The sequence below is a fragment of the Bubalus kerabau genome, chromosome 10 (assembly GCF_029407905.1).
Source record: "Bubalus kerabau isolate K-KA32 ecotype Philippines breed swamp buffalo chromosome 10, PCC_UOA_SB_1v2, whole genome shotgun sequence".
Lineage (NCBI taxonomy): Eukaryota > Metazoa > Chordata > Mammalia > Artiodactyla > Bovidae > Bubalus > Bubalus kerabau.
The window spans coordinates 92199788-92215471 of NC_073633.1; the positions used below are offsets into that span (position 1 = coordinate 92199788).

At 37.3% G+C, this 15684-nt stretch overlaps 1 protein-coding gene across 5 annotated transcripts in view; it reads left to right on the plus strand.

Annotated features, from left to right (window-relative positions):
* The window catches only part of TTLL5 (tubulin tyrosine ligase like 5), a 316639-nt gene that overhangs the window by 113892 nt on the left and 187063 nt on the right, over window positions 1–15684 (plus strand). For all 5 annotated transcript variants that reach the window (XM_055538712.1, XM_055538711.1, XM_055538708.1 and 2 more), the window contains 5 exons: window positions 469–615; window positions 1710–1813; window positions 4062–4189; window positions 7427–7510; window positions 8084–8479. In XM_055538712.1, coding sequence (XP_055394687.1) covers window positions 469–615; window positions 1710–1813; window positions 4062–4189; window positions 7427–7510; window positions 8084–8479 — 859 coding nt within the window. The remainder of the gene's footprint in view (window positions 1–468; window positions 616–1709; window positions 1814–4061; window positions 4190–7426; window positions 7511–8083; window positions 8480–15684) is intronic.

The following is a 15684-nucleotide window of genomic DNA, read 5'->3' on the forward strand; positions in this document are numbered from 1 at the left end:
TTCCTCCCTCGAAGTGTCAGTATTTCTGTATTCCTTCTCTCCCTTCTCATCTTTGATGACTTCCTGCGCTTCCAAGGTTTTAGTTTCTGCTACCTTTGTCTTTTCCTAAGCACTTTTCTCTGGTCACCCTATTAGAAGTGATGTCTGCAGTTTGGATTATTGTAGTACTATGTATTTATGAGTAGTGGTACTTTTACAGCTATTACTTTATTACATAATTATTTGCATACAGACTTGATTTTTATTTTCTCATTGTCAGCTTATTAAGGAAAGATGCTACATTTGTTTTGTTTTGTTTTGTTCTTGTCTGGCTGTATTCTTATACCTAGTATGTTTGCTCTGGGTCTTATTTGTTGAGAGTATAGTATACCTCTTCTTAGCTCTCCATTGTATAATCCCCTTGTAGCTTGTCTTCTGTTGCTTAGCACAATCTCTTCTTTTTCTCCCCAATGACTCTCTAATTTATAGGAGCTAGTGGTTCGTTTCCTCAAGCGAGCATCAAGTAACCTCCAGCACTCACTAAGGATGGTATTACCCAGTCGGAGACTGGCACTTCTGGAACGCAGAAGAATCCTGGCCCACCAGCTGGGTGACTTTATCTCTGTGTACAGCAAGGTAGGTGGTTCATCCGTTAGTCCTGTGCTTTGGATCACCACCCACTGTCAGAAACAGGCTAGAAGCCTCTGTCCAGCTGGGTGAAGAGGATCTTTTTCCCTTCTAGCGTCATCGTGTGCTGTGTATGACAGTTATGGGGAGTTAGACCTCACTCCTTAACTCAGCTCGTCTGAAAAGCTACTTATTACTTGTGAAGGCCCAGAGGCCATAGTTCACTCTCATCCGGAAGCATATTCCTTCTGAGTGCTGTTGTATCTGAGATGAATCCTGGGCTGTGTGGATTTGCATTGTCATTACTGTGCCTGGAGACAGCGGTGAATTGACTATAGGAGAGCAGATGTGAACTGTGGGTTTAATGGAAGGACACAGTCTTGTTTCCTGAGAGAGTTATACTTTGTTCTCTAGAACATTTTAGATAGTGACTTCGTTTTACCGCCAAGCCCAGAAAATTGACTATTTAGTGAAACTAGTTTGCAAAGCATCTTTTATCCAAGGGTCTTAGAATACTTTAGAAATGTCATTTTGGAGTGGGAGGAGCTGGGTGTGTGCTCATTTTTCAGAGAAGAAATCTGAGTCCTGGAAATTTAAATAGCTTTTGTAGAATGTGTGGAATGGTCAGTACAAGATCAACACAACAAATCCATAGCTACATAGCTACTCTAGCGTTGAGAATTTTGTCTTATATAAGTGAAGAATTTATGCAATTTGGATGCTGCTATAGAAGTGTCTTCCAAGTCTGAGCTTTCCTCCTCCTAATTGTAACAAAATACAGTGTCTCTATTGTCATGCTTCAAGTGTGACCACAGACATCAGCAAGGTCTTTTTTTTTCACAGGGCTACCTGAGTATATAAGTAAAAACATGGTAAAAATTTATGTTTATTCTGAAGCTCTGAGTTGGAAACTTTAAAATGTTTCATGAAATGATGGCAGAAAATAATATACCAAATTTATAGGTGGCCAAAGGACATTGAAGAAGTGGATGTCTTTTCTATAAAGACAAATTAACCCAATGATAATGAAACCAGATGATGAATTATGCATTTATCAGGAGTCAGTTTTATCTTGTTTTTCTTTGGGATTGGGGACTGGATAGGAAACAGAACAAATGACTGAAAAGAAATCAAAGAAGAAACTTGAGGAAGAAGAGGAAGATGGGGTGAATTCGGAAAACTTTCAGGAGTTCATCAGACAAGCAAGGTAGAAGACATTCTTCACTAATAAACTAGACCTTATTCTGTCTTCCACACTGCCCCATTGAGTTCCCAATATTCTCTTGTTTCTAACATGGATGTGAGTAGAGTCACTTATAAGAAGAGAAAAAGGGTTTCATAGTCTTTGTGTCTCCATATCTCAGCCAGTTATTGGCAGTTGTCATGGTTTCAGTTATCAAAACACTGCTGCTGGGCATCTGGGCTATATTTCTAGACAGCCTTCAAAGTACACACCACTTAAAGTGCTGAGGGAGCACTTTGGAAATTTGAAGTTAGAGGCTTCTAGTGTTTACCGGATCTGAATTTATTCCTGCCCTACTGATGCAGTGGAGATGACCACATTTTGCCTACATTGAGTGGGTTGAGGAGTTGGCAGTTGTTCAGTACTATGAGGGTTATGCCTAATTTATATAAAATAAAACAAGTCTTTCATGCTTAAGGTTAGCCTTTAGGGATGGAAAATATCAACATTCAGCTCTCTATCTTAATACAAATTAACCAGGCCACTTTGTCCATTTACAGTGTGTTTGCAAAGGAAGAAGTAATAATGCCATTTAATTTTTAATTTTATAAGACCTGTCCAGGAGAACTTTTTTCTTAAGTAGAGGGCTGGACAAAACCACTAAAATAAAGCATAAAACATGTGTAAATCTGCCTTAGTTAGTCTTCAGTCATCAAAGTCCCAGTGGGGAGGAAAGCAGTAGAAAATCAACTCTTTGTTGATTTGTGACGTTAAGTCAGGTGGTGATTTATCAACCACCAACATAGTGTGATCTGTGTGTAATACTCTGTATGCAGCTAATTATAGCCCCAGGATCATGTGCTTAAACATACAACAAACAAATACATCATTTTATAGGCGTTCATAATTGTGTAATGTTATTTTGTTGACATTCTTAGGTCTTGAGGAATATGGTTGATAAAGCAAGTATAGAAACAAAGCAAGAAGTAGTTTCTTACCTCAACATTATGAAAATAGCAAAGAAAAAAAGGCTGGATTATGTTCAGAAAATGGCTCTACTTTTAAAGTTAAAACATTAATTTCTAGTTCTTCCTAGAGATCTTCAAAATCTCTGAAATATAAAAAAAGAAACTAAAAAGCAACCTTTTAAGAAGTGAAGAGTGTTTCCCCTACCAGGCCTATTTGGCTGCTAAAAATTAATTATATATACTGTTAACCAATGATATCGACTTGGAGATAAAATATTTTAGAACATATTTACTGATTGTGGATTGTGCTGATTGTGTGTGGAGACCTTGGAGTTTACCCTGAGGTTCACAGAAGCAGCTTCTGGGCTTGTCACAGCAGTGTATTCTGAAGCTGGGATCTGGGCTCTTTGTAATGATGCAGGAGTATTTTGCTTATTTGAGGGTCACTTATCTGGAACATTGACAGGCTCCGTGAAAAAATGCAAAAGGCCATTGAGGAGCTGCTACAGGTGTTAAAAAACCCGGACGTGATATGTTTACCACAAGACTTCTAGTAAACAGGCCCTCTTCTATTTCCTTATGCTTTTCATTTTGTGGGTGTTCATAAAAATTGCATATAATTTCTATATTTGAAGTTACCTAGAGACTGTTTCAATCTCCATTGTATAGATGGTAAGGGAAATCTTCCCTGGATACCCTAGTGAATCTCCTTATTTATGACAGAGTGACTCCTTTAGTGAATATACTCCAATTGTCTAGAAGTGGTAGGTGGACAAACTGTCAAGGTCCACATAATAAATATTTCAGACTTAGTGAACTCCGTGTGGTCTTTATAGCATATTCTTCTTTAAAAATGTATAAACCATTCTTAGCTGGGAGCCATGCAGGAACAGACTGCTGATCAGTTGTGGCCCACAGTCGGTTCCTGGTTGACCCCTGATTTAGAACGTAGAACTTTCTGTATTGTAGCTACTGACTACTTGAAATGTGGCTATGTAACCAAGGAAATGGATCTTTAATTTTAATTCATTTAAATATAAATAGTCACATATGACTAGTGGCTACCACATTGGACAGTGCAGATCTAGAAAATTCACTGTGGAATAAATTAAACCTTGTTGTGCTTTAAAATTTTCGGACTACTTCATTTATTTTCCTTTTTAACTACCTATTAATAGGGAGTTTTCAGCTTGTGCTTTTCATTTCCCCCTTCTTCAGCTTACTCCATTTCCATAATAAAGTCTGGTGGAAAGATTTTCCAGAAGAGCTTCCTGTTCTGACCATCCTTTTTCTCCCCATTTCAGTGAGGCTGAACTGGAGGAGGTGTTGACTTTTTATACCCAAAAAAACAAGTCTGCGAGTGTCTTCCTGGGGACGCACTCAAAAAGTTCCAAAAACAGCAACAGTTTTTCTGATAGCGGGGCAAAGGGTGGTAAGTATGTTGGTTAATTAATGAAAAATAAGAAGAACAAGTGAAAAAGTGAGATGTGCAGAGGAGAACCAAAAATAATATGTTGCCTAAGCACTAATAGACTCCAAGGTGGTGGAATTTTGTAGTTGTGGGGGTGGGAGAGTGAGGAAGCCTTGTATTTTTGTCCTAAAAGTGGAAGAGGATTATGTTCAAACTTTTTTTTTTCCTATGAAAATTAACAGTAGAGCATTCAAGACAAACTAATAACAGCTAACATTTTGTGAGAACTCATGTTACTGTCTATTGGACATGATCTTATTTTTTTATGGAGTAGGTGCTATTATAAAACTTCTCTACAGATGAGGAAACAGAGCTGGAGTGACTTGCTCAGGGGCGCCCAGCACTGTCCAGTGGAGCAGGAATCCAAACTTTAGTCTTTCTGACTCAGAGCTTGTGCTCTTAATCTCCGTTCTGCTGCTGCTCCTGATGATTACTTCTCACTGTCCTTAAGTTTTTTTTGCTTCCTCCAGCTTATCACCATTTGCATTTGGGGTATGAGAATTCTTTGTTGTGCGGGATTATTCCCACATACCTGGTGGGATGTCTCATATCCTTAGTCACAAGCCCTAAATGCTGCTGTCTTCCTTCAGTCATTGTGATAACCCAGTGTTCCCACAACATTTCAAAAGTTTCTTACTGCTGGGGAACTCCAGGATTGGGGATTTTGAAACTGACGTGGACCAAACTATCCAGCCCATGTCATATGATCAAAAAAAAAAAAAAAAAAAATAGCAGCAACACTCAGTTATAATAAACAAAGCTTGTGCTTCAAGTATAAGATGCATTTAAAATCTAGATGGGAGCATAAGACACAGATAATCAATATACTAATTTTGTAGTATGCTAACCACTAGACTCAGAGATGTAGACTTCTTCGCTACTCTTAAGGTGATCATAGCGTAATGTGGAAAAAGCCAAGACAATTGGTCATCTAAAATGTAGGGTACGTTTTCCTGAGGAAGCAGTGTTAATGTTTTCAAAACTGATTAGCTGCAGGGGCTAGTCTAAAAGCCTGTCTAGCTCACTGCATAATTGAAGTATTATATTAGCAAACATCCTTCTGAGTCCACCTTCTTCTTTGAGCTTTCCTAAATCTAAGTTCTAAAGCTAGTTTATTCATCTTTTCATTCATTCCTTTTACATATTTTTAAATAGACACCTATTAAGTGTCAGACGTTATGATAATAGCAGTTGCTAGAGAGCGCAGGAACCAGGGCCGTCACAGTTCTTGACTTTATAATATTTATTGTCTGCTGGATGAAGTCGTATGAGTAAATTCAGGAAGAAGGTTGATAGAATCTCTGAAAAGATCCTATGACAGTGTTAGGGAAGGGGGACTGAGGAGTGTTTGTAATGGAAGGGGAACTGTGTACTAACCTAGGGAGGTGAGGCCCCAGCTTGGCATTCAGATAGCAACTTCTCCCCTGGCACTGTTGGGGAAGCTCTGACAACAGGTACCAGCAGCACCTGTTTGTACAGGTGGATCCTCAGAGATTCTGGGGTTCATGTGTTAAGGACTACCTTTATGTAATACAGTAAGTCCCCTACATAACGAATGAATTCCATTCTGAGAGTGTGTTCATAAGTCCAATTTTATTTGTAAGTCCAACAAAGTTAGCCTAGGTTCCCAACTAAGTACCATAATAGGTTTATAATACTTTTCACACAAATAACACATAGAAAACAAACACAAAAAATAAAGCATTTTTAATCTTATAGTTCAGTACCTTGAAAAAGTATAGTACTGTACAACAGGGCTTCCTTGGTGACTCAGTGGTAAAGAATCCGCTTGACAATGCAGGAAATGCAGGTTGGATCTCTGGGTCGGGAAGATCCCCTGGAATAGGAAATGGCAAACCACTCCAGCACTCTTGCCAGGGAAATCTCATGGACAGAGGAGCCTGGCGGACCACAGTCCATGGGGTCTCGAAAGAGTTGGCCATGACTTAGCAACTAAACAACTGTACAGCAGCTGGCATACAGGGGCATGTTCGCATCTTTGAAAGTTTGCAACTTGAAGGTTTGTCTGTAGGAGACTTACTGTAACATTTATACCTAGCGATTCCAATCAAGATTAACTGGACAGGCAGTAGGAAGGCCTCAATCAAGGGAACAACATTATGACATTTGATAGTATTTGTTCTTGTTTCAAACATGAGCCGACAAGTGTGTGACAGTATTACCACTGCTGATAGTGGTGGAAAGAAGAGAATTCATATGTCCTTATTCTTTCATTCTGAAAGATGATCTGTAAAATGGCCTTTCTTAAGTGTTTGTATGAACTTGGCCCTGAGAAAAGATTTTGGGACTGTTTCTCTAAGTATATGATTAGCTCTGGCTGTTCTGTTTAAAAATTCTGTAGTAGGAAAAGAAAACCTGATTTATTACAGTGGAAATTTATGTTACTAGAATGATTTTCTTGTTGAATATGCTGATTAATAAGCACATTCACTCAACTTATTCAAGGAAAACTGAGATTAAGATACAGAGCTGTTGTGATATTCGGATATCATGCCAACAAATACTGGGGCTGTTATTTTCATCTCTTGGCAGTTCCCTGCCATATGTGTTGTGACTTCTTTGCTCCAGTGTGTACCACCAAGCAGTTTGGTCTCTTAGTTCTCCAAATTTGAATTCTTGACAGAGGCATCTTACTGCCCTGGCATTCGTGCTAACTCGTTTCAGTTGTGTCTGACTCTTTATGACCCTATGGACCATAATCCGCCAGGCTCCTCTGTCCATGGGATTCTCCAGGCAAGAATACTGGAGTGGATTGCCGTGCCCTCGTCCAGGAAATCTTCCAGACCCATGTCTCTTACATGGCCCGCGTTAGCAGGCGGGTTCTTTCCCACTAGCGCCACCTGGGGGAGCCCCTTTACCGCCCTCACTGTCTTTCCCAGGCAGGTCCTAGTTTGTCGGCAGTTCATGGATCACTGCCCTGGCTTTCCATATCTTTCCCTGGTTTGGTCAGCTGGAGCTGGGCTTTGGGCTAGCTGGTCTAGTTTGGAATCATTTGCTTGGTGTCCCACTCAACAGGGATATGGACATGGCCATCCTTGGAAAAGTGCAGTGAGAAATGCAATAGTTATTGGCACTGATTACTAGTTGCGTTATATTCTGGAAACAAAATTATGTGTAGAGTGGTGCTCTAGTGTTTGATTAGTGATAGAACCTCAGCTCAGTATTTATTTATTTCAGATCATCCTGAAACGATGGAAGAAGTGAAAATAAAGCAGCCCAAACAGCAACAGACAACAGAAATTCACTCTGATAAATTATCTCGTGAGTGACTTCAAACCTGCATAGATTTGTTACTCTCAGATAAATCTCTTAATAAAAAAAAAACTCATCAGATATTAAATGATTTTAGGGCATGCAGCGTTACTCCAGAAAGCTCATTTTCTTTGTTTTTCCTTCTCTGTTAGAATTTCCTTTTATCTACCAATAACCTATTAACATCTTTCCAAGGAATTTTTTACTTTCTTAATGTTTAAAATTCTGAGCACTTGTTTCTAGAAGGGTGAAAATCAGAGGGAGAGGAGTTAGCTCTCATTACCAGAAACTTTGTCCTGATGCCCTGACGTTTATAAAACATCCGTTCTGGTTGATGGAGGTAGTCGCAACACCAGCTTTTAACAAGGACTAGAAATGAACTATTTCTAATGCCAGATTGTCTCAGTGGACAAAATTCATTAAGTTCATGATGACTGTTCATTAAAATTTGTATTTTTCATGGTATCTGTTTCATGCTAAGGTTAGTTTGATGTTTAAAAATGTTCATGTTTACATATAGAGACTATGTGTTAGCTTTTCCTAACATGATCTGTTTTTGTTTGTTTGTTTTTATTTTAATAGGATTTACCACTTCAGCAGAAAAAGAGGCTAAATTAATCTATACCAATTCTTCTACTTCTTTCTCTGGTCCTGCTGCTACCCTTCTGCAGAAAATTCCCAACACCCACTTGTCATCTATTGTTACCACCCCTGACCTCTCACCAAGGCCAGGCCACCATTCTCTATCTCAGATCCCTCCAGCTATCCCCAGCATGCCTCACCAGCCAGCAGTTTTACTGAGCACAGTCCCTGACAGTGCTTCTCTCTCCATGCATCCTGGGACACAGAACGTACCAAGCCCCGCTGGCCTGCCACGCTGTCGATCAGGCAGTTACACCATTGGCCCCTTTTCCTCTTTCCAAAGTGCTGCACACATCTATAGCCAGAAACTGTCTCGTCCCTCTTCAGCAAAGGCAGGTGAGTGAGAAAATGAAAGGGAGTCCACAATGTCAGCTCCTCCCCAGCCCCAATAAAAACAGAATGTCATCTCTTCCCTTTGCTTTTTCTTTTGAAAGATAAAGGGATGCAGGCTGTGACTAAGGAAAAGTCTTGCATTTGGTCCAGTGACATTCATTTACTGATAAGAAAATGCAGTGCTTTCTTTTAGGTACTGAAGATAAAGAGATGAATAAAATAGGGCTTCTATTTACTGGGAGCTTACAGTGTGGTCAAGGGATAATTGTGATATCTGTCTTTTTGTTGTTGAGTTGTAAGTGTTCTTTATATATTCTGGGTATAAGTCCCTTGCCAGATGCTTGATTTAGAAGTATTTTCTCTCATTCTGTTGCTTGTCATTTCATTTTCTTGATGCACAAAAGTTTTTAATCTTGATGAAATCTAATTTATTTTCTCTTTTGTTGCTTGTGCATTTGATATCATATCTGAAAAACTATTGCCTAACCCAAGGTCGCAAAGATGTCTGTTTTTTCTAAGAGTTTTATAGTTTAGGTCTTTTGTCCATTTTGATAGAATTTTTTATATGGTGTGGCATAAAGGTCTTAACATCATTCTTTTGCATGTGAATATTTAGTTGTCCCAGCACTATTTGTTGAAAGAGTATTATTTCCCTGTTGAATTGTCATGGCACTTTTGTGAAAAATCATTTAATCTCAAATGTAAGCGTTTACTTCTGGAATCTCAGTTCTGCTCCACTGATCTATGTATTTGTACTTATGCCAGTACCACGTTGTCTTCATTACTGTGGCATTAGAAATAGCCAATATATATTTCTATTTTCCTTTATTTAATTTTTATTGGAGTATAGTTGCTTTACAATGTTGTATTAGTTTCTGCTGTGCAGCAAAGTGAATCAGTCATATATATACATATATCCACTCTTTTTTAAAAAGATTCCCTTCTAATGTAGGTCATCAGAGAGCATTAGGTAGAGTTCCCTGTGCTATACACTAGGTTCTAGTTAGTTATCTGTTTTATACATAGTAGTGTATATATGTCAATCCCAATCTCCCAATTTATCCCATCCCGTCTTCCCCACTTTGATGTCCAAACATTTCTTCTCTACATCTGTTTCCCTGTTTCTGTTTTTCAAATAAGATCATCCATACCATTTTTCTAGATTCCACATATATGTGTTAATATATGATATATATTTGTTTTTCTCTTTCTGACTTAACTTCACTCTGTATGACAATCTCTAGGTCCATCCACATCTCTACAAATGACCCAATTTTGTTCTTCTTTATGCCTGAGTAATATTCCATTGTATATTTGTACCACATCTTCTTTATCCATTCCTCTGTTGGTAGAGATTTAAGTTGCTTCCATGTCCTGAATAAATAGCCAGCATATATTTAATTGGTATCCGATTTCAAATGAAATGGATATTATAATATGAAATTTGAATCAGAGATACTAAATGGTCTATTTTAATGTCATAAATATAAATATGTACAAATATGTGTATTTCTGCTAATTCTGAGTGATTATTCTTATGGTTTAATCTTCTAAAATCAATATAATAATAATCAATTATGTTCTGATTTTCTCCCGTGTGAAAGAAATTCAGTAAGGTCAATGCCTCCAATACCTTGTGTTATCATCAGAACTTCTTTTTTTTTTTTTTTTTAATTTTATTTTATTTTTAAACCTCAAACACTGTATTAGTTTTGCCAAACATCAAAACAAATCCACCGCAGGTATACATGTGCTCCCCATCCTGAACCCTCCTCCCTCCTCCCTCCTCCCTCCTCCCTCCCCATGCCATCCCTCTGGGTCGTCCCAGTGCACCAGCCTCAAGCATCCAGTAGCATGCATCGAATCTGGACTGGCAACTCATTTCATACATGATATTACACATGTTTCAATCCCATTCTCCCAAATCTTCCCACCCTCTCCCTCTTCAACAGAGTCCATAAGACTGTTCTATACATCAGTGTCTCTTTTGCTGTCTCGTACACAGGGTTATTGTTACCATCTTTCTAAATTCCATATATATGCGTTAGTATACTGTATTGGTGTTTTTCTTTCTGGCTTACTTCACTCTGTATAATAGGCTCCAGTTTCATCCACCTCATTAGAACTGATTCAAATGTGCAGAACTTCTTTTTTAAACCTTTCTTTTTCATACATTTCCCAGAGAATGGTAAGGAACGGAAGAAGCTAGTCAGTTTGAAAATATTGCCTAATTTCCATTGTGATTTTTCTTGACCCATGGATTGTTTTTATTGTTTAATTTCACATAGTTGGCATTTTCTGTTTTTTTGTAATTGCCTTTTAACTTATTTCCACTGTGGTCAGAAACCATCCTCTGAATGGCTTAAACAGTAGTGGACAATAATATATAGATAATAATATATAGTTGACTACAATAATAGCCTATAGGTGACTGGAGTCAAAATTTTCTGTGGTGATTGAATAGTTTTGAATGAGGTTAAGATATTATTTAGACTTTTTCATGATATATATGCTGTATCATGTTTCAGGGGTCACCACTGAAAAAATTAAAATATGAAAACTTAAACATTTGGAAAGAGAAAGAATTGGGCCTGGGGAAACACCTATAGACATAGAAGCACAGAAAACACAAAGCTTAGAATATGTTATAGAAAACGATAAAACACTGGTGAAAGAAATCAAAGAGGACACTAATAGATGGTGAAATATACCATGTTCATGGATTGGAAGAATCAATATAGTGAAAATGAGTGTACTACCTAAAGCAATTTATAGATTCAACGCAATATCTATCAAGCTACCAACAGTATTCCTCACAGGGCTAGAACAAATAATTTCACAATTTGTATGGAAATACAAAAAACCTCGAATAGCCAAAGCTATCTTGAGAAAGAAGAATGGAACTGGAGGAATCAACCTACCTGACTTCAGGCTCTACTACAAAGCCAGAGTTATCAAGACAGTATGGTACTGGCACAAAGACAGAAATATAGATCAATGGAACAAAACAGAAAGCCCAGAGATAAATCCATGCACATATGGACACCTTATCTTTGACAAAGGAGGCAAGAATATACAATGGATTAAAGACAATCTCTTTAACAAGTGGTGCTGGGAAATCTGGTCAACCACTTGTAAAAGAATGAAACTAGAACATTTTCTAACACCATACACAAAAATAAACTCAAAATGGATTAAAGATCTAAACCTAAGACCAGAAACTATAAAACTCCTAGAGGAGAACATAGGCAAAACACTCTCTGACATACATCACAGCAGGATCCTCTATGACCCACCTCCCAGAATATTGGAAATAAAAGCAAAAATAAACAAATGGGACCTAATTAACCTTAAAAGCTTCTGCACATCAAAGAAAACTATTAGCAAGGTGAAAAGACAGCCTTCAGAATGGGAGAAAATAATAGCAAATGAAGCAACTGACAAACAACTAATCTCAAGAATATACAAGCAACTCCTACAGCTCAACTCCAGAAAAATAAATGACCCAATCAAAAATGGGCCAAAGAACTAAACAGACATTTCTCCAAAGAAGACATACAGATGGCTAACAAACACATGAAAAGATGCTCAACATCACTCATTATCAGAGAAATGCAAATCAAAACCACTATGAGGTACCATTTCACACCAGTCAGAATGGCTGCGATCCAAAAGTCTACAAGTAATAAATGCTGGAGAGGATGTGGAGAAAAGGGAACCCTCTTACACTGTTGGTGGGAATGCAAACTAGTACAGCCACTATTGAGAACAGTGTGGAGATTCCTTAAAAAACTGGAAATAGAACTGCCTTATGATCCAGCAATCCCACTGCTGGGCATACACACTGAGGAAACCAGAAGGGAAAGAGACACGTGTACCCCAATGTTCATCGCAGCACTGTTTATAATAGCCAGGACATGGAAGCAACCTAGATGTCCATCAGCAGATGAATGGATAAGAAAGCTATGGTACATATACACAATGGAGTATTACTCAGCCATTAAAAAGAATACATTTGAATCCGTTCTAATGAGGTGGATGAAACTGGAGCCTATTATACAGAGTGAAGTAAGCCAGAAAGAAAAACACCAATACAGTATACTAACGCATATATATGGAATTTAGAAAGATGGTAACAATAACCCTGTGTACGAGACAGCAAAAGAGACACTGATGTATAGAACAGTCTTATGGACTCTGTGGGAGAGGGAGAGGGTAGGAAGATTTGGGAGAATGGCATTGAAACATGTATAATATCATGTATGAAACGAGTTGCTAGTCCAGATTCGATGCACGCTACTGGATGCTTGGGGCTAGTGCACTGGGATGACCCAGAGGGATGGTATGGGGAGGGAGGAGGGAGGAGGGTTCAGGATGGGGAACACATGTATGCCTGTGGTGGATTCATTTTTATGTTTGGCAAAACTGGTACAATTTTGTAAAGTTTAAAAATAAAATAAAATAAAATAAAAATAAAAAAAAGAAAATGCAAGAAATGGAAGCTTGAAGATGGTAAACCAAGTCCTAATATATGAAGAATCAAATGAATATAAACGGACTGAACTTGTTAGTGTCAGATTGATTTTTTTTTAATCCAACTATATGTTGTTTAGCAAAGAAAGACACTTGTAAAAATAAGGACATCAAATGGTTGAAAGTAAAAGGATGAAGAAAGAAATGCCAAAAAGTCTAAGCTTAAATAATATCTTAACCTCATTCCCAAATTGTATTCATCATTTCAGTAGATGGAGAAAAAGAATTTGATAAAATTCTGTACTCATTCATGATAATAATTCTTAGAATACCAACCAGAAAAAAGTGGTATAGATATATTAATATATGCTAAGTTTACTTAGCATTAAAGTGACCGTTGCTCAGTCCTGTCTGACTCTTTGCAACCCCATGAACTATACAGTCCATGGAATTCTCCAGACCAGAATACTGGAGTGGGTAGCCTTTCCCTTCTCCAGGGGATCTTCCCAACCCAGGGATCGAACCCAGGTCTCCTGCATTGCAGCTGGATTCTTTACCAGCTGAGCCACAAGGGAAGCCCTGACTTAGCATATATTAACTTATATTAGACTTTAAGAGATAAAATTTTCTTCACAGATACAGAGAGTAATTACATAAAACAGAAAGTCTGGTTCAGCAGAAAGAGAATAGTTCTAACTGCACCTAACAAAATAACCTCCAAATAAGTAAAACAAAAATTGATATACCTGCATGAGGAATCTGTAAATCCACTATGTTAGTGGGAGATTTCCAATGATTTCTATTACTAATAGATAAAGAAATTTTATAAGTCAGCAAAGAAAGAGGGTTTGAAGATATCATAATGGAAATAAATGTAAAAGTTTTAGAGCTGAAAGATAATGAAGAAACTTCCATATTTAAATGTGTGGAGGGCAATGAAAAACAGTATTTGGAGGGACATTTACTACCTAAAATACTTATTTTTGAAAAGGAAGGCTAAATATATGATCTCAGATGTTATAAAAACAGCAATATTATAAATCTAAATAAAGAAGAAAGAGAAAAGATATATTAAACAGCAAAGACAAAAGTAAAAATTAAAGATTTTAAAAATAAAGTAGAGAAAATATCAAAGCCAAAAATTCTTTGAAAAGCCTAAGGTGGTGGAGCAACCTTTGGTGAGATTGATCAGGAAAAGAGAGAAGACATGGATAAATGATACGAAGAATGAAAAGCACACAGAAAATACAAATTAGCTTGGGTGAAAAAAAAATTAGAATACTGTTAACCACTGTGTTCCAATAAAATTGAAAATCTACACGAAATGGATAATGCCACCAAAAGTATACCATAAGAAAAATTGGCTCAACATCATTATTAATCAGATGGATGTAAGTGAAAACTACAGTGAGATCTTCCACCCTCTTAAAAGAGGGAAGAATTAAGATATTTGACAATACTAAGAGTTGGAGGGGATACTGATCAGCAGGAAGGCTTGTATTTTGTTTGTGGTAGTGTAAAACATACCATTTGTTATTATCACATGAATTTTTAAATTCTTATACTCTCTGACTCAACTTCTAGCCACATACACAAGAGAAGTTCTTCTACACATGCCCTAGGACATGTATGCAAGAGTGTTCACAACTGAACTGTTTACAATAGCAATAAGCTTGCAGTAACCAAAATAACCATCAATGAGGAAATAGAAAAATAAGTTGTAGTGTATTTCCAAAATGGAATACCAAGCACCATGTAAAGTTAATGAATTTCACCTATACTGAGAAAGGATAAATATTAGAAGTATGGTATTAACAAAAACAAGTCCCAGGAAATTACTACAATAAGATACCATTTTTATAGAGCTCAAAAACAAGCAAAATTAACTGTATTTTAAGTATGCCTACACACACAGAAATGAAGAATAGAACTATATTTAAAAAAAAGAAGGGGATGAATGATAAGGGGAGATTAAGAATGAGAAGGAACCCATGGGTTGATGCATGTTAATATGACTTATGTAGTCAGTTCATTATATGTTTTATAACTTGTACATCTATTGTAGATAGTATTTTATATGTGTCAAATAATATAATAAAGCACCATCATCAAACTGTATATACAAGGATGATCATGGTTATATAAGCACTACTAAGACAGAAAGGAAACACATTAGTGTTTCCACTTTTCAGACATTTTAATTTTTTTCTAATGGATTGTGTGACTTATCATAGAACAAATATGAACCTTGAATTTTTATTAAATAATTTCTTTTTGCCAAAATTTCAGTGCTCAAAAACAATAGATTTCTCTGATATTATAGTTGAAAGAAGAAACTGAAATCTGAAAGAGAAATCAATTGAAATTTGATAATATAGGATTATTACTGTTTTTCTAAATAAATTCAGTTTTGCTTTTATCCTTCTTTTCCTTTTTGAGCTTTGTAAGGAGGATTATGGGGCTTCCCAGGTGGTGCTGGTGGTAAAGACCCACCTACCAGTGTAAGATATGCAGATTCAGTCCCTGGGTTGGGAAGCTCCCCTGGCGGAGGGCGTGGCAGCCCATTCCAGTATTCTTGCCTGGAGAAACCCTTGGACAGAGGAGCCCGGCGGGCTGCGGTGTAGATGATTTGACAGTGGGCGCAACAGACTACCGCCAAGTACTGTCACGTAACAAGAAAAGCAAGAATCACGATTTTCAAGGCTGCACTTTTTATATTCATTAATTTTAGGATC